The following is a 26,502-nucleotide window of genomic DNA, read 5'->3' on the forward strand; positions in this document are numbered from 1 at the left end:
GTAAGGTCTCTGTAGATTAAATTTTAGCAAAGAGCCAAAGAGTTTGACATATTACTGAGAAGGAAAACAAAAGTACATTGCTATCCCTGGTAGGAAAAAGCAAATTGCCTGCTGCATTTTCTACTCATCAAAATGTAGGGAGGAGACAGCCTGTGCTGCATACCAGGCTGCTCCAGCATGAAGGTTCTTCCAGGAGTATTAGCATAGAGTTACCCTCTGACTAAGATTTAATTCTTCAAGACATACATCTATTTTGCCCAGCTAACTCAGAGAATTAAATGGGGATATACAGGAAAGCATAGCTTGAATTTTCCAAGTCTAAAATTCCCCCACAGATACAGTAATATTTTGGATTTACTGTTTTATAGGAAATTGTAGGGTCAGTTTTTTTTTAACAAATCAGTTTTATTGATACATAATAATAAAGCATAATTCCATCCAAAGTGTACAATCAGTGGTGTTCAGTGTAATCACATATTTGTGCATTCATGACTTCAGTCATTCGTAGAGCACTTTCATTATTCCAATAATAGTAATAAACAAAAAAAAACAAGCAAACAAATAAAACTCATCAACTCTCAATCTCTCTTTGCTTCCCCTGCCATACGTAGCTGCTATTCTGTTCCCTTCTCTCTAGTATATTGATACTTACATTTTGTAAAAACAGTCTTATATATGTAATATCATCCATATTCATGTTTTACATGAGGTTTTACTATCTTATACAGCCCCAGTTTTAAAATTTCCTTCTAGTAATATACATGACCTTAGACTTTCCCTTTCAACCACTGTCATACCCAGATAATTGTTCTGTTAGTAACAAACACCATGATATGCCTCCCCCATTTCTATTCATTTCCAAAGATTTACAAACAACTTATTTACCAATTCTGCAGAGATTAACCCTCAGCTTTCCATTCTCTACCCTACTTATAGAGTCTGGTGACCTATATTCTAATTATTAACTTCAGGAGTTTACACAATATAGTTACTTCATAATAGCGCAGTCATAGAGCATTTGTCCTTTTGTGTCTGGCTTACTTCACTCATCAGTATGTCCTCCAGGTTCATCCATGTTATCATATGCTTCACAACTTCATTTCTTCTTACTGCTGTATAATATTCCATCGTGTATATACACCACTGTTTGTTTATCCATTCATCAGCTGATGGACACCTGGGTTGTTTCCAACTGTTGGCAATCATGAATCACACTGCTATGAACATAGGTCTGTAAATGTCTTTCGTGTCTCTGCTCTCAGTTCTTCTGGGTATATACCTAGTAATGGTATTGCAGGGTCACATGATAAGTCTATATTTGATTTCCTTGGGAACTGGCAAACAGTCCTTCACAGTGCCTGTACCATTCTATATTCCCATCAACAATAAATACGCATTCTTATCTTTTCCGACTTTATAATAACGGCCAGTCCAGTAGGTGTAAAATGATATCTCATTGTAGTTTTGATTTGCATTTCCCTAATCACTTGTGATGTTGAACATTTTTAAAAGGTATTTCTTCACTATTTGTATTTCTCCTTTGGACAATTGATTTTTCAAGTTTTTTGCCCATTTTTTAGTTGGGTAGTTTGTCTTTTTATTCTTGAGTTGTATGATCTCTTTGTATATCATGAATATTAAATAGTGTCAGTTTTAAGCTGTTCCATGGTAGCTCTGTGTTGATCTCCAGGAATGCCTGGAGCTATAGTACTCAGCCTTGGGCCAGATAGGAATGAAAAGTAGTAGCTCCTTTGAATGTACTCCATACCACCTTGTATACATTGTTTATTGAAAATACATAGGTTGATAATCTTCACCTGGTTTATCTGGTTGCAAAACCAGTGAGTGCGACCAGTGGAGCTTAAAAGAGCCCTTGATAACCTTGTGTTCTGATGATAAAGTGCATCCTGTGCAAGAGAGAGGACCAACCAGAGAAGTACACCCAGGTGTTCAGCACCAACTCATCTTGCCTTATGCTTTCTTGCTCCAGCTTCTGTGTATTCTTTGCCAGGAAGATATATTTCTTATTAAACTAAGCTAGAGTCTTGAGGATCCTTTCAATTATCTGCCCCAGTGTAATTGCTGCATGTAGCAAGGGCCCCAAGAACTTCTGCTTGACCCTCTCCTACCTTAATATGCTTTATTCCATAGGTTGGACACTAAAGAATTCTGCCACATTTTGCATATATCTATACATTCAAGGAAATAATCATATAATGGGTTCAGAGTCCCACTGAACCTGAACTCTATTAGTAATGATGCTTATTAGATAGGAGTTAATGTCTAGTATCTAACAAGCCAAAAACTTTTGGGTACACTCCTTTCCCCAGTGCAGTTACCTGCATAAATGAAAACAGTTACTTTTGAGAAAAGACAGAAGAATTACAGAGTTCATTTCAAATATTAGCTCTCAACCCCAGGATGTATAGGTTTCATTCAAGGAGCTGTGGGTCTGGGTACTGAACTCTTATCTTGGACTATGGTGAGAGACCAGTACTCTCTATTCTCTCTCATACTATCTCAAACCAGGACTGTGCTTACCATATTTAGGAGGTGCTGTTTTTTTTTCCCCCTCTTCTCATAAAAACCAAGTTCTAAGTTAAGTGGCTTACCCTTTAGTTTGACCCCTAGTTATGTTGTGGTCAATTAATTATAGCCAGAGATCTCCATAGATAGGGTGATTCTAACTAACACAATGGCATGGCTACAGACAGTGGTAAATACATCTGATCATCCACTGAGATCTAATAACCTGGTTTCTTTTACCCTGGGAACATTACATCTCCAATGAAGCATGGAGTCCATTTCAATTATAACATCTCCTACCAGCATTCATAACTTTGAGAACAAATCACTGAAGAATTTATAAAGGTTCTGGCATTTTCCTCCTCAATTTAGGTCTCAGATCCTTGGTGAAGGGAGAATTTTCAATACTTTCTTAGGGAACATAGGAGGTAAGATATGCACGATAAATGTAACCTAGCATTCCTATCTCTGAAAGTCTTTGAATTTTTTCCTTTAAATTAAAGCAGACTTTTTCATAACTTCATTTTATTTTACAGTTGGCCATGTTTGTATTAACTGCCGGGTACCTATTGAATAGAATATACCTAGTCACCCAAAATAAGACATTGGATCTAAAGTCTCTGATGAATGCACCCATCTTGACAAAATTACCCTTTCTGTTCTAGCACCCTCAAAATCCATTCTGAAGAAAAAATGCCCCTCGATTTTTTGCTGATGCAAACTAGTAATGCCGTGTGTGTGTGTGTGTGTGTGTGTGTGTGTGTGTGTGTGACCTCAGGGTTTGATTTTGCAGGGTGTTTCCCTGGACATGATAGCCTGTACTTCAAGTTACAGTTCTGGATATTATGAAAGGTTGGATAAGAAGGCTATTATTGTACTTTTTATTTCAAGAACTAACCTAAGCCAAAGAAGTAACAGTATCTTCAAGAAAGAAAGGAAGAGCTGCATCGAACAAAGTAGGGGAATTTTCTGAGTAAAGATGTCTCAGCGGAAGAAGCTTAAGAGGGACTTAATAAAAAACTCCTATATCTTGAAAATAAAAAGACAAAAAAACCATTTAAAAAATGGGGAAAAGATTTAAACAGACACTTCTCCAAAGAAGAAATACAAATGGCTAAAAAGCACATGAAAAAATGCTCCAAATCTCTAGCTATCAGGGAAATGCAAATCAAAACTACAATGAGATACCATCTTACTCCCATAAGATTGGCAGCTATGAAAAAAACAGAAGACTACAAATGCTGGAGAGGATGTGGAGGAATGGGAACACTCATGCAATGCTGGTGGAGATGCAGAAGGATCCAGCCATTCTGGAGGACAGTTTGGCGGTTTCTCAAAAAACTAGCTATAGATTTGCCATATGACCCAGCAATTCCACTGCTGGGTATATACCCAGTAGAACTGAAAACAAGGACACAAACCGATATACGCACACCAATGTTCATAGCAGCATTGTTCACTACTGCCAAAAGTTGGAATCAACCCAAATGCCCATCAACAGATGAATGGATAAATAAAATGTGGTATATACATACAATGGAATATTACTCAGCTTTAAGAACAAATACACTACAAACACCTGTGATAACATGGATGAATCTTGAGAACCTTATGTTGAGTGGAGCAACCCAGGCATTGAAGGACAAATACTACATGACCTCAATGATATGAAATAAATAAGCCAAGGTGCCTCAGAGAGCTAGAGACTGGATGATAGGCTTAAAGGAAAATGGGGGGTAGAGGAAGGATGTAAGCTGACACCTACATGGATGAAATCTATGATAAGCTGGAGGTAAGTATTTGCACAAGGAAGAGATAAAATGGGGGAATAGGGTCACCTTTGGGTGGGGTTTTGCAGGCTTGAGGGGGGCTAGGGATGGAAGGATGGGTAATATTGCCCAAGAAATTGGGGGGAGGGTGGGGCAACATGCAAACATAGGAGATTGTCAGGTATTTGGTTGAGAGTATAATGCTGAGAAAACTTTTTCAAAGATAAAATAAGGAAGGTTACCTATTTAAGATGCTCAAAGGGGATAATCCAATGCAGGACAGGCTCCTAGGGAATACGTGAATGCTCATTTTGCCATAGTAGGTTGTATCATTGGATAGAGACCCATATAATGAGAGTGAAGGTATACCCACATCCTGGGGAGGACTGATGTTCTCAAATAGAAGGAATTGTATCTCTCGAGAAAAATGGTGGCTCCAGTGCACCAGGGCAGTTGAGCATGCCAAGCCCTCAACACTGTTGCAAGTATCTCTGAACATGGCCCTTCAAGCAATGAAGATTGACTGTCACAGTGGGCCCTAATGGAAGGGCAAAAGAGGTATAGAATAGATGGAACCAATGTAACTGTGTGGGCAATAGAAGTGTTCCACAAGAGTAAGCAAGGATGGATATAAGACATGTAAAATTACACCAAAAATATGTAGGGGCTGATAAGCTAAAATGTAAATCATAATATAAAACATAAGATAACTAAAAATTTATAAAGTTGGATAGTCTAAAATATAAACCACAATATAAACCCAAATGTTACTTTATTTGAAAGCTATTGTCTCAATATCTGTACATCAGTTTCAGTAAATATAATATGAATATGTAAAAAGATTATTGCTATGGAAGGGAAAAGAGTTTTATGTTGGATATGTGGGAGTACTATATATTGTATATATGAATTACTGCGATCTAAAACTTTCGTGAAGATAAGCTTAATAATTAGGGGGAAAAAAAGAAAAAGATAGGACATAGACACTGAGGAAAAGACGGAAGTAGTTGCCTTGCCAATTTTCATACAGGGCAACACTTATTGCAGTGATGAAAGGCAAAATATCAAAAACAAAGCTTTTGCATTTTTAAATTTTTTGATACCCCAATTTATTTTTACCTTAATTTTTCTAAATTAATATGTATCTATATCTAACCTTTAAACTCATCACTGTATTCCATTTTACTATTAATAGAACCTGGCAATATATTGGGCATCACTTTTTTTTTTTTTAAGATTTTGTTTATTTATTTACTTATTTCTCTCCACGTCCCTCCCCCCACCCCGGTTGTCTGTTCTCTGTGTCTTTTTGCTGTGTCTTCTCATTTGTCCACTTCTTTTGTTGTCAACAGCACGGGAATCTGTGTTTCTTTTTGTTGCGTCATCTTGTTGTGTCAGCTCTCCATGTGTGCAGCACCATTCCTGGGCAGGCTGCACTTTCTTTCACACCAGGTGGTTCTCCTTATGGGGTGCACTTCTTGTGTGTGGGGCTCCCCTATGCGGACACCCTGCATGGCACAGCACTCCTTGAGTGCATCAGCACTGCGCATGGGCCAGCTCCACACGGGTCAAGGAGGCCCGGTGTTTGAACCGCGGACCTCCCATGTGGTAGATGCCCTAACCACTGGGCCAAGTCTGCTGCCTTGGGCTTTACCTTTGAAGAGGTTTTGGATCACAGAAAGGTTCAACAATGGCAGCAGAGGAATACTGGTGTGGGATGCTATCGACAGGGGACACATGGTTGGCAGGGAGTCCTACAGGGCATATATCCAGGGTACATAAAAATGTTTGGATATTTTCATAGTGGTTATAATTAAAAACAACAACTGAGGGAGTGCTGAATTCCTAGCCAGGGGAGCTCTATCACAGTCCCTAAAGGAACAGCAACAATCCCCCAAGTCCAACAGCAAAGACCAAAAAAGAAGGAAGGCCCAACAAAGAGCCCTTGATACTAATGACTATGCTTGTGAGCCTGTGCACCTGAAATAAGAACAAGGTCTAGAGCTGCAGGGTGCCTAAAAGTTACCTCCTGAGAGCCTCCATGTTGCTCAAATGTGGCCAGTCTCGAAGCCAAACTCAGCATGTAAATGTGTTGCCTTCCCCCTAGCATGGGACATGACTCCTGGGGATGAGCCTCCCTGGTGCCGAGGGATTACTACCAAGTACCAGCTGATGATGTAACTAGAAAATACCTTGAATAAAAGGATCAACTCAGACCAGCAGAATATCTCAGTCTACATATAATACCAGGAGTTAAAAATGCTTTATGACCTGAAGAAAAGGGGGAAATGGAAAGGACAAATGAGTTTATATGGCTATGAGTCTCCAAAAGAGCCAGGAGGTTATCAGAGGGGTCACCCTTATGCACACCTCAGCAGAGTCCCAGAGACAGATAAAGTAGATACAACCCCAGGTATTGGTTCTTCTGAGGGCTGCAGAGACCCACAGGTTCTATCGTCATGGCAGATGGAGTTCAGTGCCATCTCAGTTGGCCCTACTTTGGAGTTTATGTTTCTGTGTGATGGAGCTGGACTCACATGTGATCTTTGTCCACAAGCCTCTCCTGTTACTTTTACTGGAAATGTAGTTGGTACTGGGGTTTGGTGTATACCCAGGGGACCTGAATCTCTGGACTGACCATGTGATAGCCAGGCCCTGAGCCTCAACAGACTTGCAAATCCTACTTTGTGGTTTATTGGACTTACCCCACTCAGCTAACATGGAGGTGAAGAAGGCCAACCACCACACCAGGGAGCCAAGACTGCCTGCAACTGAAAGCAGGAGAATTGCATCCAGCATCCATCTGAAATCTAAGCCCCCTCTTGATATAGATGTGGAGTGGACACAACCATTCTAAGGTCCACAGGATGGAGGAATAGAGTATGGATTAGAGTGGACTTACTGATATTCTATTCATGAACTATTGTGATTAGTAATCAAAGAAAATGTGGCATTGGTGTGGAGAAAGTGGCCATGGTGGCTGCTGGGGTTAGGGAGTGCGAGGAAGAGATGTGATGTGGAGGCGTTTTCAGGATTTGGAGTTGTCCTGGGTGGTGCTGCAGAGACAGTTGCTGGAGATTGTATGTCCTCCCATGGCCCACTGGTTGGACTGTGGGAGAGTGTGGGCTATGGTGTGGACCATTGACCATGAGGTGCAGCGGTGCTCAGAGATGTATTCACCAAATGCAATGAATGACTCATGATGATGGAGGAGATTGTTGTTATGGGAGGAGAATTGTGGAGAGGGGGTTGGGGGGTATGTGGGGACCTCATTTTTTTAATGTAATATTAAAAAAATAAAGACAAAAAAAAAAAAGGAATAGCGAAAGAAAAGAAAAAAAAGAAAAAGAAAAAAGAGGGACTTAAGCCTTTAGGCTAATGAATATGTACAGCTAACCCCACTTCCATTATGAAAGATGCACTCTTTTCTGGTTCACAAAGAAATCTGCCCAGACTATAGTCAGCTCTTGCTGTGATTCAGCCACTTGATTCTCTGATGGATTGTTTTAAGTCCTTCAGTCTTAGCCCGTGTTTTGAGAATGGAATTTATTTTACATTTGTTATTCTTTAAATTATCCAGTGTCACCAGAAATAGTTATTCCATCCCATATCCTTCAATTCCTCATTGTTTCATGAAGATCTTTGGTAATAGCACCATGGTCAGTTAGAGTCTTACTCTGAGTGGACAATTAGTTACAGGTAATCTCAACTGACAATTACTAGCTGTTTCTAGCATACCTGGAAGCATGCCTTACAAGAATAATAACTAGAGCTACATTACATATATGTGTACATCAAAAATATATTTGGTTTCCAGGGTTGGATACTTATATAAATGATTTTCACTTCATGAATGCCTGGCTGAACATTCAAAAGCATTACAGATATAGGAAAATTATTCTATGGGTGGTGCTGAACCATGGATTTCAGGAAATCTAGCATCCTTGGCTTCAGTCCATAATATTCCATCTACACTTTCGAATTACTCCCAGAGCCTAGGAGTCTAGGGCATGATACAGTCCTAGTTGAGAACTTCTGAATGAAAACCAATCCCAAGAACCCTACCTTCCCCTGAAGATCCATTTCTTACAATCCAGCATTGGTCACCAACATCTATACCAGCTAGAATTTAATCCCAAGCAGCAGAGTTTTACTGCAGCTCATTTAGGCAAAAGGAAATGGACAGAGATCTGAAGAACTGGACTTGGGAACTGGCAGGAATCAATGTGATTCTAAGGCGAAGGAAGCAGACATCACAATGGTTTCTTGGCAGACCTTGATAGGGGCCCACTGATAAACTTTCTATGCTGCTCAAAATTCCAATTTGCAGGTGGAGGCCTGAAACTGACCTAGCTTATGTCACATCCTTGTCTCTTGGCTAGAGGAGTATAGAGTGACTAATACAGTCCCACTGGACTAGACTGGGTCTAACGGGGATTAAGTATTTTCTCAATTTTAGGAAGAGAAATTGATGTATACCTACCAAGTCACACACAAATTAATTCAATCCAAATCCAAAATTTTTAAAATAATATTAGGTAATTTATTATAAATGTAAGATAAGTAGATTATGACTTGAGTATTATAAAATAGTCAGTGTTGCTTTCTGTCACTTTTCACAAAATCGTCCATTTTCTTCTATATTTTCTCTTCCTTTCTTTTCTGTCCTTTAATTTATGCTTTGTCTTCTTTTAATATTCTTGCCATGGGAATGATTCAGAAGCTGACAGACTGAGCACACATGTTCATCTCCCTTCCCTCTGAAGATCCCACTGAAACAAAAATTAAAATTAATAATAATTAATAAGGTACCTATTTTAGTTTGCCAAAGGGATGCCAATGCAAAGTACTAGAAATGTGTTGACTTTTATAAAGGGTATTTACTTGGGGTAAAATCTTACAGTTCCAAGACTGTGAAAAGTCCAAATCGAGGCATCATAAGAGGTGCTTTCTCACCAAAGTCAGTTACTGTTGATTCTGTTGTATGGGCATGTGGCAAAGCAGATGGCTGCTGATCTCTGCCAAGGTCTTTGCTTTTGTGCAGCTGCTCTGTAGGTGAACCGGGCAAGGGCTTGGCTCTTACTGGGACTTCTCTCTTTCTGGACCTCAGCTCTTTGATTCTCTCAGGGGCTTCCCTCTTTGCAGCTCAACTGAAGGTGGCGCTGCTCTCACATGGCAGTATCAACATGGCAGCTCCCTTTCCCTCTGTCTCTCTGTGACTCTCTTTATATCAGACCCATCAAGAGGTTGGAGACTCACCATGAATACACCCCACTGAGGTAATCTAGTCAAATGGGCCCCACACCCTCAGGAATGGCTAAGTTTAAAACATAATCTTTCACTTTGGGGATTCACAAAATTCAAACTGTCATAGCACCAAAAACAAATTTTTAAAATGCTAATAATAGTTATGAGCATTGCATAAGAAATGCCAGTGGAGGAGATTTTAACAACTGTCTGAAGACACAAAGCAGAAGGGAGTGGGTGGCGACATGAAACAGGTAAAGAAATCCCCATCTTTGAAGTGATTAGAGGATAGTCTTCCAATATAAGCCCTGGAATTCTGTAAGCAAAACAGAGTGAAGGAAGGAGGAGTAGGCCAAAGGTAGGGGTGTTGTTCTGAACATGATATAACCTAACCCCTCAGTACCCCATTTCATTCCATTCCTCCTAGACTCATAGCAGGAAAAGGGACTTTTCACCTGGACAAGACTTTTATAAGGATGTTGTATGAACTACCAGGGGAAACATTAGACTCTAGGTGTAGATGATGAGTTGACATCTTGTTCTGGCATGGATAGTTGGTTCTCTATGCTCTCACCCTAAAATAATCAAAATTGACATGACCTGCCCACCTAATCTTGAGCTCTCTATCAAAATTCTCACCCATAGAGGACACTTGGTGCCAAACAATCTTTACATACCAGAGGAAGCTCACACCAGGTATCCATTTCCTTCTTTAATAAAAATAGAATGGATATTAATTGTCCCCATTACCTACACTCACTTTCTTATTTTCCATAGTTACAGAGCCTTCATTTTTAGTAAGTCATATGGTTATTTGAAGTAACAATTCTATTTTATAGCGGCCCTTAGAGCTAAAGGCAGTAGTTTAATTAGGTTGTTGCCAGTGGGATGAGGCAAGAAGCAATGTGTTCCTCTTTCAGAAAAGAGCATATAATTCTTCCCCTGTAATTACTTTGTTGATGGAATACAGATTTGATGGTTGGAAAGCAGCCATCATGGACAATTGGGTGATCTTGGGAATGAAATCCAAAACAGAAGGAGCTGGGAACCTGACATCATGGAGTACCATTCCAATTCTGCATTTTGTATTCTATTCCTAGCAGTTGAACCTAATACTGATAATATAGCAATGAAAAAGTATCAGTTACATAAAAAATATGTCAACATTAAGAAAAACTTCCTATAGAAAAGAGATAATTTAGAGAAAAAAATCTTTTTAAAAATCCTAATATATTCAGAGATAATTAAAAAGATAATAAATTTATTTTAAAAGAGCAACATACTATCATAAAACAAGAGGTCTCAGAGATTTTTAAACAAGATTCCTCCCATCACCCTCAAAAATCCATAAAGACTAGAAGTAATATTGGCAAAATATTCCATATTTTAGAACAAAAACGAAGAGACTGAAAATGAAGGAAAAGATAAGGGGTAAATTTAGGACTTCTACATCTAGATGAAGCCTTTAAGAGCAAATATGCCATTCATTCTTGTTATCTTTTCTCTGCCAAAGACCAGCAGTGACCCACATGCGAGCAGCTCTATCAGCCTGATTGTGATGTGAAGATGCTATGGAGCAACACCTAAGGCTAACTTGTGGTGGTTACACGTTGTAATCAAGAAATAAACCTCATTGCTTTCTCCCACTGAGATTTGGGATTGTCACTGTGGACACAGATCTTATCATAAGCTCACGTACAAAGAAACAAAAATAAAATTGGCACCATTCTTCTTAGTATAAATACTGGGTACTAGAAAAGAAAACAAAGTAATGCTTCCTAACTTTGGTGAAAAACAATTGTCAACCTATAATGTCACCCCTGAGAAACTACCAGGTGCAATGGCAAAATAAAAGACAGTGTCAGACATGAAATAACTCAGGAAATTTACATCTTAAGATGTTATTTGGGAATGCGTTCAGTAAAATACCGTAAAACAGGAATGCTTCAGAACAAGTTTCATCTTGGAAGTGATGACTGAGATATCAAAAACTCTTTGAGGGAAACGGACTTTGGCCCAGTGGTTAGGGCGTCCGTCTACCATATGGGAGGTCTGCGGTTCAAACCCCGGGCCTCCTTGACCCGTGTGGAGCTGGCCATGCGCAGCGCTGATGCGCGCAAGGAGTGCCGTGCCACGCAAGGTGTCCCCCGCGTAGGGGAGCCCCACGCGCAAGGAGTGCGCCCGTGAGGAAAGCCGCCCAGCGTGGAAAGAAAGAGCAGCCTGCTCAGGAATGGCGCCGCCCACACTTCCCGTGCCGCTGACGACAATAGAAGCGGACAAAGAAACAAGACGCATTGAATAGACACCAAGAACAGACAACCAGGGGAGGGGGGGGGAATTAAATAAATAAATAAATCTTTAAAAAAAAAAAAAAACTCTTTGAGAACAATTGTGAGGAGTAGTTATGATCTATCAACTTTCTCTAGAAGATTCCTTGGGAACTGTCACAATCTGTATCTGGAGCAAAGATCAGAAGGAAGCACCCTGGATCTCCTTAGGTGAGAAATAGTATTCCAAGTATGCCTCCCATCACACCTCCCTCCCCTCTAAATGGGGCAGGGTGAGGAAGCAATGAGAAGAATTGTAAAAGGGGAGTTGGTTCAAGGAAGTCTGATCTCTTTTGTCATTCATTCGATTAATTAGAAAAGAAATGTGGGCCCATACCATATATCTGGACTAGTCCAGGGAATTCATAGGCAAATAATATACCACCTCTGCCTTCAAAGAGTTCACAACCTTCAAGGAAAGATCAATTCATATAATACAACCCTGCAAAATGATACTGATAATAAAGGTAGGCCTGAGAGGGAGAGAGATTAATTCTGGATGGTGAAAGGTGGGGAGTCCTGGAGTCCTCAATGTTTTCAGAAGGGCCCGAGTCTCTCAAGTTGCCCCTGAAGCTGGCACCCTTCAGTTGTGGGAACCAGTCAGTCTCCTTTTTTGTTTAAAAAAAGTTTGAGTTAGATTTGCAGTCACATGCAGACAAAGTACTCTGAATTCCCTAGCTCTAAACAGTCTTGTCCTGAGCAGAAGGAGAAAGTGAATTAGCTGAAGAACTACTGGTGAAAAGATGACAAGCAGGAGGAAAAAGCCCAGCGAAGCAGGAAGGTGCCACCAAGAAAGCCAAGCTAAGAGGGCCTCGTGCGAGAAAAGAAGGTGCCTAGAATTCACAGACCTCTAAGGCAGGAAAGGAAGCAAGGATTGGAACAGAATTCACAAAGGTCACAGTGGAACTGTATTAAAGTCAGGCTGAAAAGTGGGAAATGAGCTCGTGAGAATCATTCCACTGGTGAGGAAATGGGGAAGAACCCACTTACAGGTGGTCACAGTGATTAATTGAATGGATAATGAAAACTTATTAGGTGGAAATAATTTAATAATTTGCGGCAGCATATAAGATGGTGGAATGAAAGTGTAATGCTTGTACACCGAATAGAATTGATTTACAGTTAATAGAAAACCTCGTGCGTGCAGTATTGCCGGATCATTCTCCTACAGTGCTTGACAGTAGGCAATAAATAAAAGCCTCGCTTTCTAGCACATTTATGTTTGAGAAGTAATCAGGAACAAGCCTTACTCTCTTGCACCCCATATGTATGTAAGAATGAGCAAGGAGGCTTGCTTTCTTGCGCTTCCACGTGAGAGACAGGTTGAAGTGATGGACTGAGAGTACAGGATTAACATTAAGTAGGTGGAAATACAAAATCTGGGATTTCAGGTCATGGGGCTCATGAATGCCAAACTAAGCGATTTTCCATCACCCTTGTGGATAACAGGGAAATGTTCCCAAAATATTGAGGAAGCAGTGCCATGAAGGAGGTGACTCAGGGCGGCAAAGCCGAGGTACTTTGGTTAAGTCAACTCACCGACTGTCTTCAACGCAGCTGCGCTTGAAAAGCCCGAGTTTGAGGCCCCGCCCCACTGCGGAAGAGTCTGAGGGCTGCCCCAACCGGGAGCCCCGGTTTAGCCTAGCCCCGCCCTCTTCCCGCCCAGCCCCGCCCCTCCGTTTCCCTGGAGACGCGCCTGGCGTCCCCGCTATCCCGCAGGCTAGGCGCAGAACAACCGCGGAGGAGGGCACAGCGCGGCGCCCACCACCTGCCACCGGCGGGGGACACTTAGGCGGAACCGAAAAGCGGAGTTTTTCGCAGAGGTTCGTGGTGGCGGGGGCGAGTCTGGGGACAGGATTTTCACAGCTCCTAAGAGGGGCGGGAAGTTCCTTCCTTGGTCCGGAAAAGCTCTTTATCCATTAGCCCACAGACCTCTGTTCTCAAGTATGATGAGCCAAACCCGTCACCATTTACCTCAAGAAACGAATAGGAGGAGGAGAAAAAAGCACTCTTCTCACTCCTAAGTTCATTGGACCCTCCTGGGGCAGGTAAAAATAAACAGGCAAAGAAATAGATTAATCCCCTTTAGAACTAGGTAGGAGCAGAAAGGAACTGAGATGGCGTTGGTTTGGATAAAAATAAAGTCAGCTGACAGCATCTCATAAACTTGAGAGATCAAATAAATGGTTGTTCCCAAAGGTCGTATTTGCATTGTAATATATAAGTACACATATATATTTCAGATGTGTTGGCATTTCGTTGATTTAACGATCATTTCTTCTCATAGACTCTACATTTTAGGATTGTTTTAGTTCCTCTAAACATAGTAGGTCCTAAGTATTTGCTGTAAGAATACAACTTATTCTGTGCTTGGGGGAGATGGGCAAGGATGGAGTTATTCTATTTACTAATTTTTCTCTCCTCGGGTACATTCTTTGCTTTCCTGATTTTCAGGCTGAAGTCTGTGAAGCTGGAGAGTCTCTTAGCAGTAATCTCCAGGTGTACGTCAGGTGAAACGTGGTTTGCCTTCAAACCCTTTACCTGCTTTTTAAAAATTTAACCATCAATAAATGTCAGTTGGTAGGATACGTTTGATTTCTATTTATTTTATTTAGTAGCCTATCTAATTATTCACCAGAGACTATTAGATGAGTCCAAAAATTATAAGGATAAAAGGGGTAAACATTCTTTAGCAACTCTTTAAACTTCCTTTTGTTATTTTTTCCTCTCTATCCAAGGGCATAATGAAATGATATTTATTTATTCTGTAGTTTTCTTCAAACTTTCATAGTAAAATAAAATGATTATAATATGAAAAGTTCTAATTCTTATGAATAATTTTTGTGCTGATGGTGGTAAAATCATATTTATTTTGAACTGTCTTGTTAACAAACTTGCTTGCTCTAGTTTAGTGGCTGCTTTCTCTCACATCTGAGCTTTAAGAAATTAGTGGTAGCTACCCCAAGTGCCTAAGCCCTAGTGACAGTGTCAGACATAATCACTGTCCAAGTAGCCCCTATGTTCACAGTGCAGGGCCCCCTTTCATTTGTGTTTCCGGATGAGAGGATCTCTGGAGATATTGGACAGAAGGGGTCCTCTTTGAAGAATTTTACTTATGGGCCAGAAATTTAAACTCACACCATGGGAAGCATTCACCCTGACCCAGCACTCTCAAACCTTTCATCCTATATTTCTACATTCTCATTTGTCTTTGCATGCAGAGGCCAAACTTAGAGACTATAACAGTGATACAAGAGCCAAACAACAGATCAAAGAATCCACCAAATCTCTTCTGAATACCAGCAGTGGAATGGCTTCAGGCAGCCTTTTGATCTTAGTCTTAGCACTCGTGGTGCCACATGTAGCAACACCTTCTTGCTGGCATGGAGGGGAGCTGACTCTGGAACCTCCTAACAGACTGATTCAGCCTGACCTCCTGGAGCTAAGCTTGTTTTGGTACCAGCCGTTAGAGATGCCCCTCGTTCTCCTTCTCTCTTACTCACCTGAACCTGAGCAGTTCCCCTCCCTGCAGGCACACCCTTCTCCTGTGCTCTCCTCCCCTGGTGTTGAGCTAAGAGTGCTGTGTACCATTCCTGCTGCATGCCTAAATCAGGCGCCCAAAAGCACTAGCGCCTTCCTCATGGTTGAGTCTAGGTTGGAGTTCACCCAGGAGCTGGAGGTACCATCTTGCCCAATACCAGGAATAATAAGACAACTCATATTAACAAAGAACAAAAGACTTTCTTCACTGGACAGATATAATTTTAAGCCTGACAGGACAGACCCCTAAACATGCTTACATTTTTACCCGCACTTGGCTGCTTCTGTGTGCTAGAACACAGCTACTTTAAGAAACTACAGCATAATTAAAACTGAACTTATAAAAGAGATTGCTTAGATAAGAAAATAATCTGTTACATGATCCATTTAATATTTGATGCATTTCTAATATTATTTGTATCATAAAATTCAGGTCACATATTATTGGCTGAAACAAAATACTCTCATGTGGCCATGTATTGATTATGCAAAACAAAATACCCTTTCCCATCAGGCACCAGAAAGGGAGGACATAGGGTTTAGAGCAAGGGGAGAGCCTGCTCAACCTCCACCCTAATGGAGCTTAAACTTTCCAATGTGGATTGGTGGAGAGATACATATTTTTTCAACATTCAGTTAATAACTTTTTTCTACTTTATCATTCAGGTCTGACCACCCCCCATTCAGAGTTTGTGCCTTGAGGCTTGCCAGCAGGGCTTGCAATACTTACATTAAACTAAATTTAAGAGTAAAGGTGCTCCTGCTGCTAATGTTCTCAGATCAGAGGAGAGCAAAATGAAGGAACTGGCAGCTGAAACTTTAATGGTAGAGACGTTGACGGAGAATTTGAAAAAAAAAAGAAAGCTCAGTTGATCCGTGTGACAAAGAAGACATGTACCTCCCCATGTATATGATTTATATTTGATTAGATGCTTATATTTTCTAGCAAAAATTGTCTATTCCAAGTAAACATCAGAAAGGATAGATTTCATATAGCATACTAGGGGGCCAACTTTAGGGAGCTTACACACACCTTGATGGGATATATAGGCAGGATCAGAGCTTCTGGGGTCTGGTCCCTTTGTCTGTGTAAGTAACTGAATTTCCTAATATTTGGAGAGATTGCAAGTACTGTTTCCTCATTTTGAAGTTCCTGGGTGAGCTTTCAGAGGCCCCTGCAATTTTGCAGACATCACTCAGACCCCAATGCCCATTGCAGGATGCCTGAGTTAGCCTTGTGGGGCTCTCAGAATAGAGAGCCTTAATTAGGAGGTTGGAATGCCCCCACAGAAACAAATTCACTAAGGCTGGGTGTGTCAGGGTTTAGCACTGCGATAGCCTGTATTTGTCATTGGAAGACTCTGGAACACTCACTCTTTGATGTGAGTTCATGGGATTAGTGTTGAGGGAGCTTCCGGTGACTCTTCAAACCTGCACTGGGGTCTGCCCTATGTTGATCATAACTTCTTACCACATGTTCGACATAATTTTGCCATTTGTTACTAAGTTCCAGTTATCAGAACTAACTCAAGTAATGAGTTGATATAACTTACTAACCAAGTAATAAATTGATATAACATTGAACAGAAAAAAATGATTTTAAAGAAAAATTAGAGTTAAATCATTATGTGATAGACTTATGAAGCATAATACAATAATGGTCTAATATTTGTTTACAATCTTCTAGTGCTAATGTAAGTATTAACATTAGTATGAGGCTGTCTGCTTTTAGGCTATGTTCCATGAAAATAAGTGAACATTGTGTTTAATGGGTCATACCTAGTCCTAATAATCTGGGTAATACCAGGATTCTATTTTATCAAAAACAAAAAGGTGATCTGCTATAGACTTGTCTAATAATGTGAAAAATTACTTTTTGGTCAGGGTAAGAATCTTTTCCAGAAACACAAAGCTGCCCATTTCTACAGTGATTTCAAGAGATTTTCCTTCAAGTCTTTGCTCATTCTCTCTCTGTCTCTTTCTCTTCCTTTGTAGCTTTAGGGAAACACTGTGTCTCAGCACTCTACAGGTGCCTCCACCTTGGTCTGAACATGTCTCTCTACATGTACCACCACCATCCCACTCAGATTTCAGAAGCGCCTGCCAGCAAATCTTCCCCCTACACTCTAATCTCTCAAGAGAAGGAAGATTGGATTCTTTCCAGGTGGAAATTAAATTGTGTCACTCCTGTACTCAAAATCCTCCTATTAATTCTTAATCCAAATAGGAGCCGGAGTTTTTACAGTAACCCACAAGGCCTTCTGCCATCAGGACGCCACCCAGAATTTCTCCCTAACTTCTTTGACCGCATCTTTGTTTTCTCTTATTTATCCCTTTGGTACTGGTGAGCATGGGGACAGTTTTCAATTCCCTGCTTTATTTTCTTGTAAAGATCTTATCATCATCTGACCTTCCATAATTTTATTTAATTGCATATTGTCTGTTTTTCTCACATCTACAACTGGAATGTAAATTCCATCAGGTCAGAGAGATTTGTCTTCTTGTTTCCTGCTGAATCTCCAGCACCTGCAGCAGCCCCTGGCACCAAGTGGTAGCCCAGTAAATGTCCGCACATTTACTAACACAGGTACTAACTGCTGGAAAACTTGAAACAAGTCTTCTAGTTGTTTGGTGGGCCAAAGGATATAAAGGTCAGTGTGGTAGAAGAGTGGTGGTGGATCAGGAGGGTCTAGCCATTTTGATGCCTCTCTATTTAGCTGTAGAACTGTGGGGTTTTTTGCATCTGAGAGTCCTAGCCACATGTGAAAAATGTTGTAGTCTAAGTCTATAGACATCATGTCCACATGTCTTCCTCTTTGTGGTAAGGGTTAGATATCTTGATTTTATAGACCCATCTTTATTACAGCTCGCTTACTTTCCCCACTGTGGCAGATTGTACTTTTCAAAGATGGCCACGACAAAATAATATATGACTTTGACACTCTTCCCACAATAGGTGGGGTCTGTGTTCATTCATCTTAAATGTGGGCAGCCCTGTTATCACAGGGGAAGTGACACGAGCTATGCCATCAAGGCAGATCCTGAAATGGACTACAGCTCCCATCTGGCTTTTCTTAGAGACAGCTGTCTTTGTAGCCTTGAGTTGCCACATAATAAGTCTAAGGCTGTCGTGCTGTGAGGCGGCCCGGGCCATCTCAAGAGTCCACATGGATGTGCTCTGTCAGCCCTGCCGAGGTCCCGGCCAGAGTCGGTATCAACCACCAGACCTCTCCCCCACCACTGAGCTAACCCCGGCAGGAACGAGGCCATCTCTGGTGCCTGCTCCTAGATCCTGACCCACATAAAATGTGGGAGATAATGAAATGATTGTTTTAACCAGTCTCTTTTTAACCCACTATGTTTTGAAGTGATTTGTTACACTGTTGTACCTGCGTGCTCTCTCAGAGCAGCTGGTGCCTTGTTGAGAATTATTCTTAGCATCTACCTCTTCTAAGGCGAAGCCTTTATCAGTGATAAAAGTTTTGAGAAAACAGAGAAGTATGAGCAATTTTCAATCACAGATTGTAACAGGAGAGCAAAGCATTTTAAATCCATAGTTGTTCCAAAAATCTTGACTCTTTCATTGCAACCCTGCCTCTTCACAGTACTTTTACCAAAGCTGCTGATTGGATCTTTAATTCATGTATCTAATTTTCTCCTAAAACAACTTGGTGGTGGAGATGTAGATAGGTAATAAATTGGCTGAAAGACAGACAGAAGGTAAAAATAATGAGAGGCCAACTGCAGAATCCACTCACCAAGTATCAATCCTGAGTTAACAGCTATAGCTCTACCCAGAGACGAGCTCAGCTCATGACAGATGGTGCATCTCTTACAATGTCTTAAAGGAGTCTTTGAAAGATTTATTGTTTAAAAAATTCCATTTCTGCTTTTTTTTTTTTGTAGTCGGAAATGACCACCCTGCCCCCACTCCCCATGACACGCCCCAGGCTCACATCCTTGGCCAGGCAGAAGCTGCCGTGCACCCCTAGGAAAATTCCAAGGTATGTGCCCCTTGTTTTCATTTCCTTTTCTACAAAGTGAATTTCATGCAGTAAGAAATATCAGTAGCATATTACAGAAAATAAAATTATGTTTAAAGAAAGGACAAAGCTATATTGGTATATCTAGAATCCAAATTTGCTATTTCAAAGTGTTTGATTAATCTCTTTGAAATACTGAGACCGTATTTATTTACCAAACTAGTGCTCTTTTGATCATTTTATTTCCTATCCCCGTGTTATCATGGTTCCCACCGGCCTTTGGAGTTACCTTTCCTTTTTTTCAAATGTGTGTGATCATGGAGAATAGAAAGCAGAAGTTTTGGGAGTGAAAAGTACACGGCTTCTAATACGTGAAGTCCTGAATGCAGATTTTTGTTTCGGAGGAAGGAGGGCGCAGCCTGGCTACTAGGGTGAATTGACAGGTTGATTTAGCTACTGAAATCATCCTGGAGCCTGAATATGCTGCATCAAAGGGATGCTGCCCATGAACAACTGCTGAGTTCCTGGAATTGTAGCCGAGAAACTGCAGGATACATAGAACTTGATGTATTTTGTCATATATATGACTATTAACTGAGATTGTGTTATTTAGATATTTCCATTAAAATTTTTATTGGTTTTTAGAAATACACCTTATTTATCAATATAAATAATTTGCATTTGTAAATCTGATTATTTTCTTTATATGCATATTCTTCAATTCTTGCAAGGCTTTAATGATCAAAGTATTGTAAGTCCTGAGAAGGACGGGTACCTCATTTTTAGTATTTATAGAAAAGACTAAAGCCCAAAATAAATGCCTTTAGCTAAATTAACATAAAAGTTCTTTGACAACAGCAAAACAAAATTTTCATTTTCTGTGGCTGACAAATTTTTCCATAGATACATAATTCTGGTGTGTGTGTGTATGTATATTCTTATATAGTTTTTGTTCTTATTCTTATTTTCCATTGCAATTTTTGGATAATATGAAATAGGTTGAAAGTCTAAAAAAACTATTTTTCTTGTCTTTTTAATGATTAGATTACATTTTCTTTCCAAGGTGAATGAAAACATAACCCAGTTTCACAACTCTAAAATGAGATGAATTTTAAAGAAAACTTTTCCTTGCATTCATTTTAGCATTTAAAAAAAGTATTTATCATAATCATTTCAGACAAATTATGTATCAACATTCTCTTATAGTTTCTAGATAAAACACAGATATTTGTTTGTCCTCATACTTGCATGGTTATGAGATGTTAGTAGTATGCTTGTTTTTGAAGTTGCAAGGTGGATGTCAAAACTGACTTCCCTACAAGTACTATAAATTTCTCAGTAAGGTCTTCTTAAACTCATTTTGCACCCTTAAACTTTAATAATAAGTTGAGTTTTATGTGTAATTAAAAGCCCTTGAACAGTGTTTCAGGGAAAAATTTATTACTGTTTAGAACAAATAAATTTTACACATTTGTATAAAGAAAAATATGACTTCCATAATTGGAAAGTTAAGCTGTAAAACATTGTGAGGAAAATGGAAGACTTATGAGCTTCAAGGAGAAAACTTGGTTTATGTAAGAATATAGATTATTTGAAACTGATGGTCATTTATTACTTTACACTCTATTTTAATATCCTTCCCTATCTTTTTCTATTCACAAAATTTAGGATTGTGAAATTATTAATCAACAACCTAACACTTTAGCTACTGCAAAACAGTTATTTTTTATAGTATTATGCCTTGAATATTTCTCTTCTCCAGGTGGCGTTTTATATATTTGGTTGCTTTTCAACCTGAAAAGGCAGTATTTTTATATTTCTTTCCATTTCATTTAGGTCTCAATTGATCAAAGAAAAGGATGACATAGATCATTATCTGGAGACGAATTTCAAAGGATTGTCAAAAGAAGAGGTTGCTGCGTAAGTATAACCTCTTAAAGGTGCTTTAATATAAAGTTTGTTTCTTTTGTCTTGTCTCTATTGAAATTTCAATTTTCCTGTGCAATACACTTTTTCATTGGACATGCATTTAAAAATTAAAACTCATATTAAATAGTGATAAGTCATGTCCATTGATCTTACACATATCAAAGTAATTAATTTTATGGCTCGTAAAATTCTCATATTTACCAAGATATTATAATATCATATTTGCAGTATTCTAGTTAAGGCTATGCTGTTAATTGTTTATTAACCTCCACTTTTAAGGCATGTTGTCTCGAAGGGGAAAAAGCTTTAAAAGATTCATATCCCTACCTTTTTTCTTCCTGGTGATTTTTTAAAAGCCCTTATTAACATATTTTTTTTTTTCCTGCCAAGAACCCACAAACACACATACAAAATCAGCGATTCATAGTTTATTGGATAATTTAAAAATAACTCTAAATGATCTAGATTTATTTTTTCAATGAACAGTGTAAGCTTTGCTATTTGTCAGTAGTTAGAATCTATTTTATGGACTAAAATATAACAAAATAAAAATCTCTGTCAGTTAGTGAGAAATAAATAGACACATGGAATAATAGTCGGATGGGTTTTATGTTTCTTACCTATAGATTTAGTGACTATTATTTTCAGCGCTTTAGATATATAAACATTGAAACATGAGGATCTTATAAGTGAATATGTACTTTATGGAAGTTGTGAATATGCACTTTATGGAAGTTATCAGATCATTTAATTAAAATATTTTATGCAACAAATTCTTTTAAAAAATTCTAACTCTGAGTATTGTCTAATGTCATGGGATTCCACTGAAGAGAGTGTTCCTAATGATATTTTTAGAATATGTTTTATACAATCTAAAATTCTAAATCTCTTGATACCTTTTATTTTATAAATAATATTTTTGTCAATTTGTATGTAATATGAAAAACTGAGTAGTTCATTCTGTGACTTATTTTATTTTGATAGTAAAATTTCTGGAATAACTATAATCATTCACTTCCTACAAACTTTATGGACTGCCATTCATAGTACCTGATACCTTTTGATACCGGTTGTTCTGATGGTTAATTCATTAACTTTCCATGGTAACCTGTTGAATAAAATTAATGGTTAATATTGCAAACAATATTACAATAATACAATGGTAAGTTACTTCTTAAAATATATATATAAATGTAATGAATGTACCACACTAATGAAAGAAGTTGTCAATGTGGGAGGAGTGGGGGGTGTGGGGACTGGGGTATATGGGAACTTCATTTTTAATGTAACATTTTGTGTCATCTATGTATCTTTTAAAATAAGATAAATATATATATGAGCAATATTTGTATCTAAATATAATAATATCTAAATATATGTAACTGGCTTATTAGGAACTAAAATTATGCTTCACATAATTTAACTAAAAACCTGCTAACTCCTAAATTTTCAGTCTGCTTTGGAGAAAAATTTGATCTTGCTAGATAGGCTATGATGATGAATAAATATTCCCTTAGTAATATTTTTTTCACTACGGATATTGCTAAATGGATTTCAAATCCATCATTATACTACAGATAACAATAGCTCTGGGTAATTCTCAGTACTTAGTACATTCTCAAAAATTCCTGCACTTAAATACCTTCTTTAAGTCCTTTCTCTAAGACAGTGGATGCAAACCATTAGTATGAAGACAGCTTGTACTCAGCTTACTATTATGCTTTTGATTGATATACTTTCTAGATCTCGCCCCAGACAAACTAATTGAATAGCATATAAAAGAGAAAATTGATGAATGATTTCAGCATCTCCCAGCAATCCCCAGAAGGTGCCACGAAGAATTATGCATATTCTGTTACCCAAGGAATTGCTGCATAAAACTTTTTATTAGCCATTCAATTCTAAAAGACAAATTGATCAACAGGCATTCATTAAGTACCTACTTTATATCTAATATGAGGTTTTTCACAGTGGGAGAGACAATGATAGTTTATTGAAAAATACTTGGTCCCATCCTGAAGCCTTAACATCCATTTGAAACAATAAGACCTATGATAAGGAAACAAATATAGAATGAATACATGTTGATTATACTGTGAAGTACAGCCTAGAGGTCTAGAGGAAACCAGAGAAGACTAACCTGGCTCCTTGTCTGGTAGCATTATCAAATGATCAGACTGGTAAATCACAGATCCTCAGTATAAAAGGAAGTGATGGGGAGAACTTGAAGAATCAAGTTTTCTATCAGGCAGAAAAGCAATATCTAGGGTATACCCTCAAATCCCTCTCTCTACTGACTTATTCTTTTTTTCTAAGATGATAATTGATATATTTACATACATATGCTACATATATGTAATACAAGCTTTAATACAGTTGATGTACACTAGCTTTGATACCCCTTAATACACACATGCTCTTTGTATGGTCTTAAATACTCCAAAATATACCAACCTACTTATCTGTACATTCATACTCTGACTTTTCTCCTATTGCAATGTGTGGAGGTTATATTCTTGTCTAAGGATGGTCCCCCCAATGCGTTCTGTATACCATACCACCTGCTCAAAGACTTTCCTGCAGTTAAACATGCTTTCCTTCTATGTCATTGATTTCTCCTTTTCCATTGGATCCATCTCACTAGTGTTCATTACTATTCTACTATTTTCCTTGCCTTTATATCCCCATCCAAACTCTTCCCAATTGCTCTCTATCCTTCACAGCAACTATTATCTCAAGGTTCTCACATCCCATTCTTGTCTCACTAGAGTCCAAGTAGGTCCCATGTCTACTTGAGCACTCACTGAACTCACTCAATTTAGGGCCACCTGTAGCCTCCATTTTCACCATATCTAACAGTCATGTTTCTCTCCTCATCTTGCTTGTTGTTTCTGAAACATTGACAGAGTTGAACATTATCTCTTTCTTGAACATTCTGTATCGAGGGCTTCCTGGATGCCATATTTGATAGCTTTCCTGCAAAGTCATTGTACCACCTCGGTCTTCTTTTATTGGCTGGTTTTCTTCTTCCAGCCTCTAAGTGGTGGGGTGCCCTGGGACTAGGTCCTAGGCCCTCTACTCCAGCTACACTCTCCACCTGGATCCAGTCTTATAGCTTTAAATATTAGCAATACCCTGATAACTACCAAATTTGTACATCCAGCTCCAACCATTCCACTGAGCTCCAAACATTTATATAAATATAAATTGCATAATAGCATATAAATATAAATAGCATAATAGCATAAATATATATGTATATAGTTACCATGATGTAATAGATAAAAGACATCACAAAGTTAATAAAGCTCAAAACGGAACTCCTGTCTCACCATTACTCAAAAAAAAATTTCTTCCCACAGTTTTCCCCCAATCTGTACATAGCACCTGGGCAGCCTTTCACCCCCATATCTTATCCGTCATCCTGTCCTGTCAGATCAACTCCAAAATGTTGTGTTCTCTTCAAAACCACTAGAACAGTCTCCGAGCTGCTCTTCCCCACTCCCACTCTAACTACACCAACATCCTGCTGCCAGATATCAATTTTGAAAAATTAGATCACGACACTCCCCTGCTTCAAATCCTCCAAGAGATTTCCATTGCTCTTATGAGAAAATTCAAAGCCTCCACCATGGCCTGAAGCTATGCATGGTCCAACCCTGGCTGACCTCTCTGACCTTGTCTTCCACTCTACCCACAGCTGCCTCCTCTCAGTGCGACCTTATTGCTGATACTCCTTTGCACGCAGGTGTCACCTGGAAAGAGACTTTTTCAGTGAAGTGTCCACATGCCTAATGGCCGCCCCTCCACCCACACTCACTCTCAGTCAAATCACCTGGGTCTGTTTCTGCTATAACCTGGTCTCCAACTCGCTTGTGAGTTTGTGGGTCGAATGTCTTTGTTCCATCAGAATGAATGCTCCCCCAGAGAAAGGGTGTGTCTGTGGCTCCCCAGGGCCTAAAAGGGCCTGACACTGGGTAGGAGCTCAATACCTAGTTGTTAAGTGAATGAATGCCAGATTAACCCATCGTGAAATAGGCATCCTGCTGGGAGTACTGGGTTCAGTGCTAAGTTTTTCATTTCACTGTTGTTTGTAGTTGGTTTGACTATTGAATTGAGCAAGTTAAACTCTTCAAAAATGTTTTATGTACCTAGATAGGAGTATAAAATTTAAATGAATAATTCAGTAGGATAAGCTAAAGTAGTTGTTACTGGAATAGCCAAATACAATTGAGGAGGATTTATTTTACTTTGGAATGGGTAGAAAAGGGCAAAGGCAAAGGGCTTTCAAGTTTATATCATCTACATATACATAAGGAATTTCAGTATACTTTATTACTTTTTAAATGACTAGATTATGGCTGTGTTCTTAAAGATATACTTTTTTCAAATGCATGTACTCACTTTCTATATTCCACGCTGATGATTTGATTTTTAGTAGACAGGTCTTCAAATGACTTGTTTTTGTTTTTCGTTTTGTTTTACACTTTTTTAAATTAAAGTTAATAGAGCACAAAGAACGTTACATTAAGAAATGTAAGAGGTTCCCATAAAACCCACTGCCCACCCCCCCACCCCCATCATTTTTGTAAATTGCATTTTCTGGATATATATACATCTCAAAAAATGTTACATTAAAAAACATAAGAGGTTCCCTTATAACCCCTTCAAATGACTTGTTGATAGTTTTTAACAACTAAAGAAGTTGATGTTGAAAGTGCTTCTGTACTTCGATTTTTATATTTTGTATAATATTCAGAATACATTATTGTTTTTAATAGGACTTAAAGTATCACTTATTATCATACGATAATTGCTTTGAGTAGCAAAGTAATAAAAGTGTCATTTATAGATACAAATAAAAATTCCTGGGGGGCAGTTTTACAGCTTTAGCTATTTATATGAGGATACAAATAAACAAAATCATCTAGGGACATAGAATGTTAATATGCTTAATATTATTTTCTGCTTCAAGTTCTAGTATGTGGAACAATGGATTTGGTTCAATTTTATAAGATTTTGCTTGTTTGCTTTCAGGATATCTTATTCTAAAAGTTAGTTTGTCAGCAGAGTGGCAGTTAGAGCTATTAATGTCAACTACCATATTCAACAAGTTTGGGTTGTAAAGAAATGAAGAACTTTGATTTTGTATCTTTTAAAGCCTTTTCTCTCTTTTTTAGA

The 26,502-nt window shown here is 38.8% G+C and overlaps 1 protein-coding gene across 4 annotated transcripts in view; it reads left to right on the top strand.

Annotated features, from left to right (window-relative positions):
• Positions 1–13,570: 13,570 nt before the first annotated feature.
• TTC29 (tetratricopeptide repeat domain 29) overlaps positions 13,571–26,502 on the top strand; it is a 271,916-nt gene continuing 258,984 nt past the window's right edge. For 3 of the 4 annotated variants that reach the window (XM_058284958.1, XM_058285030.1, XM_058284978.1), the window contains exons 1-3: positions 17,917–17,996; positions 19,316–19,413; positions 21,229–21,312. In XM_058284958.1, coding sequence (XP_058140941.1) covers positions 17,973–17,996; positions 19,316–19,413; positions 21,229–21,312 — 206 coding nt within the window. In that variant the 5' untranslated portion in view covers positions 17,917–17,972. Of the gene's footprint in view, positions 13,693–17,916; positions 17,997–19,315; positions 19,414–21,228; positions 21,313–26,502 lie in introns of those variants that run through there. The other variant, XM_058284999.2, reaches the window with a different exon arrangement.

Source organism: Dasypus novemcinctus, chromosome 1, assembly GCF_030445035.2.
Source record: "Dasypus novemcinctus isolate mDasNov1 chromosome 1, mDasNov1.1.hap2, whole genome shotgun sequence".
Taxonomy (NCBI): Eukaryota; Metazoa; Chordata; class Mammalia; order Cingulata; family Dasypodidae; genus Dasypus; species Dasypus novemcinctus.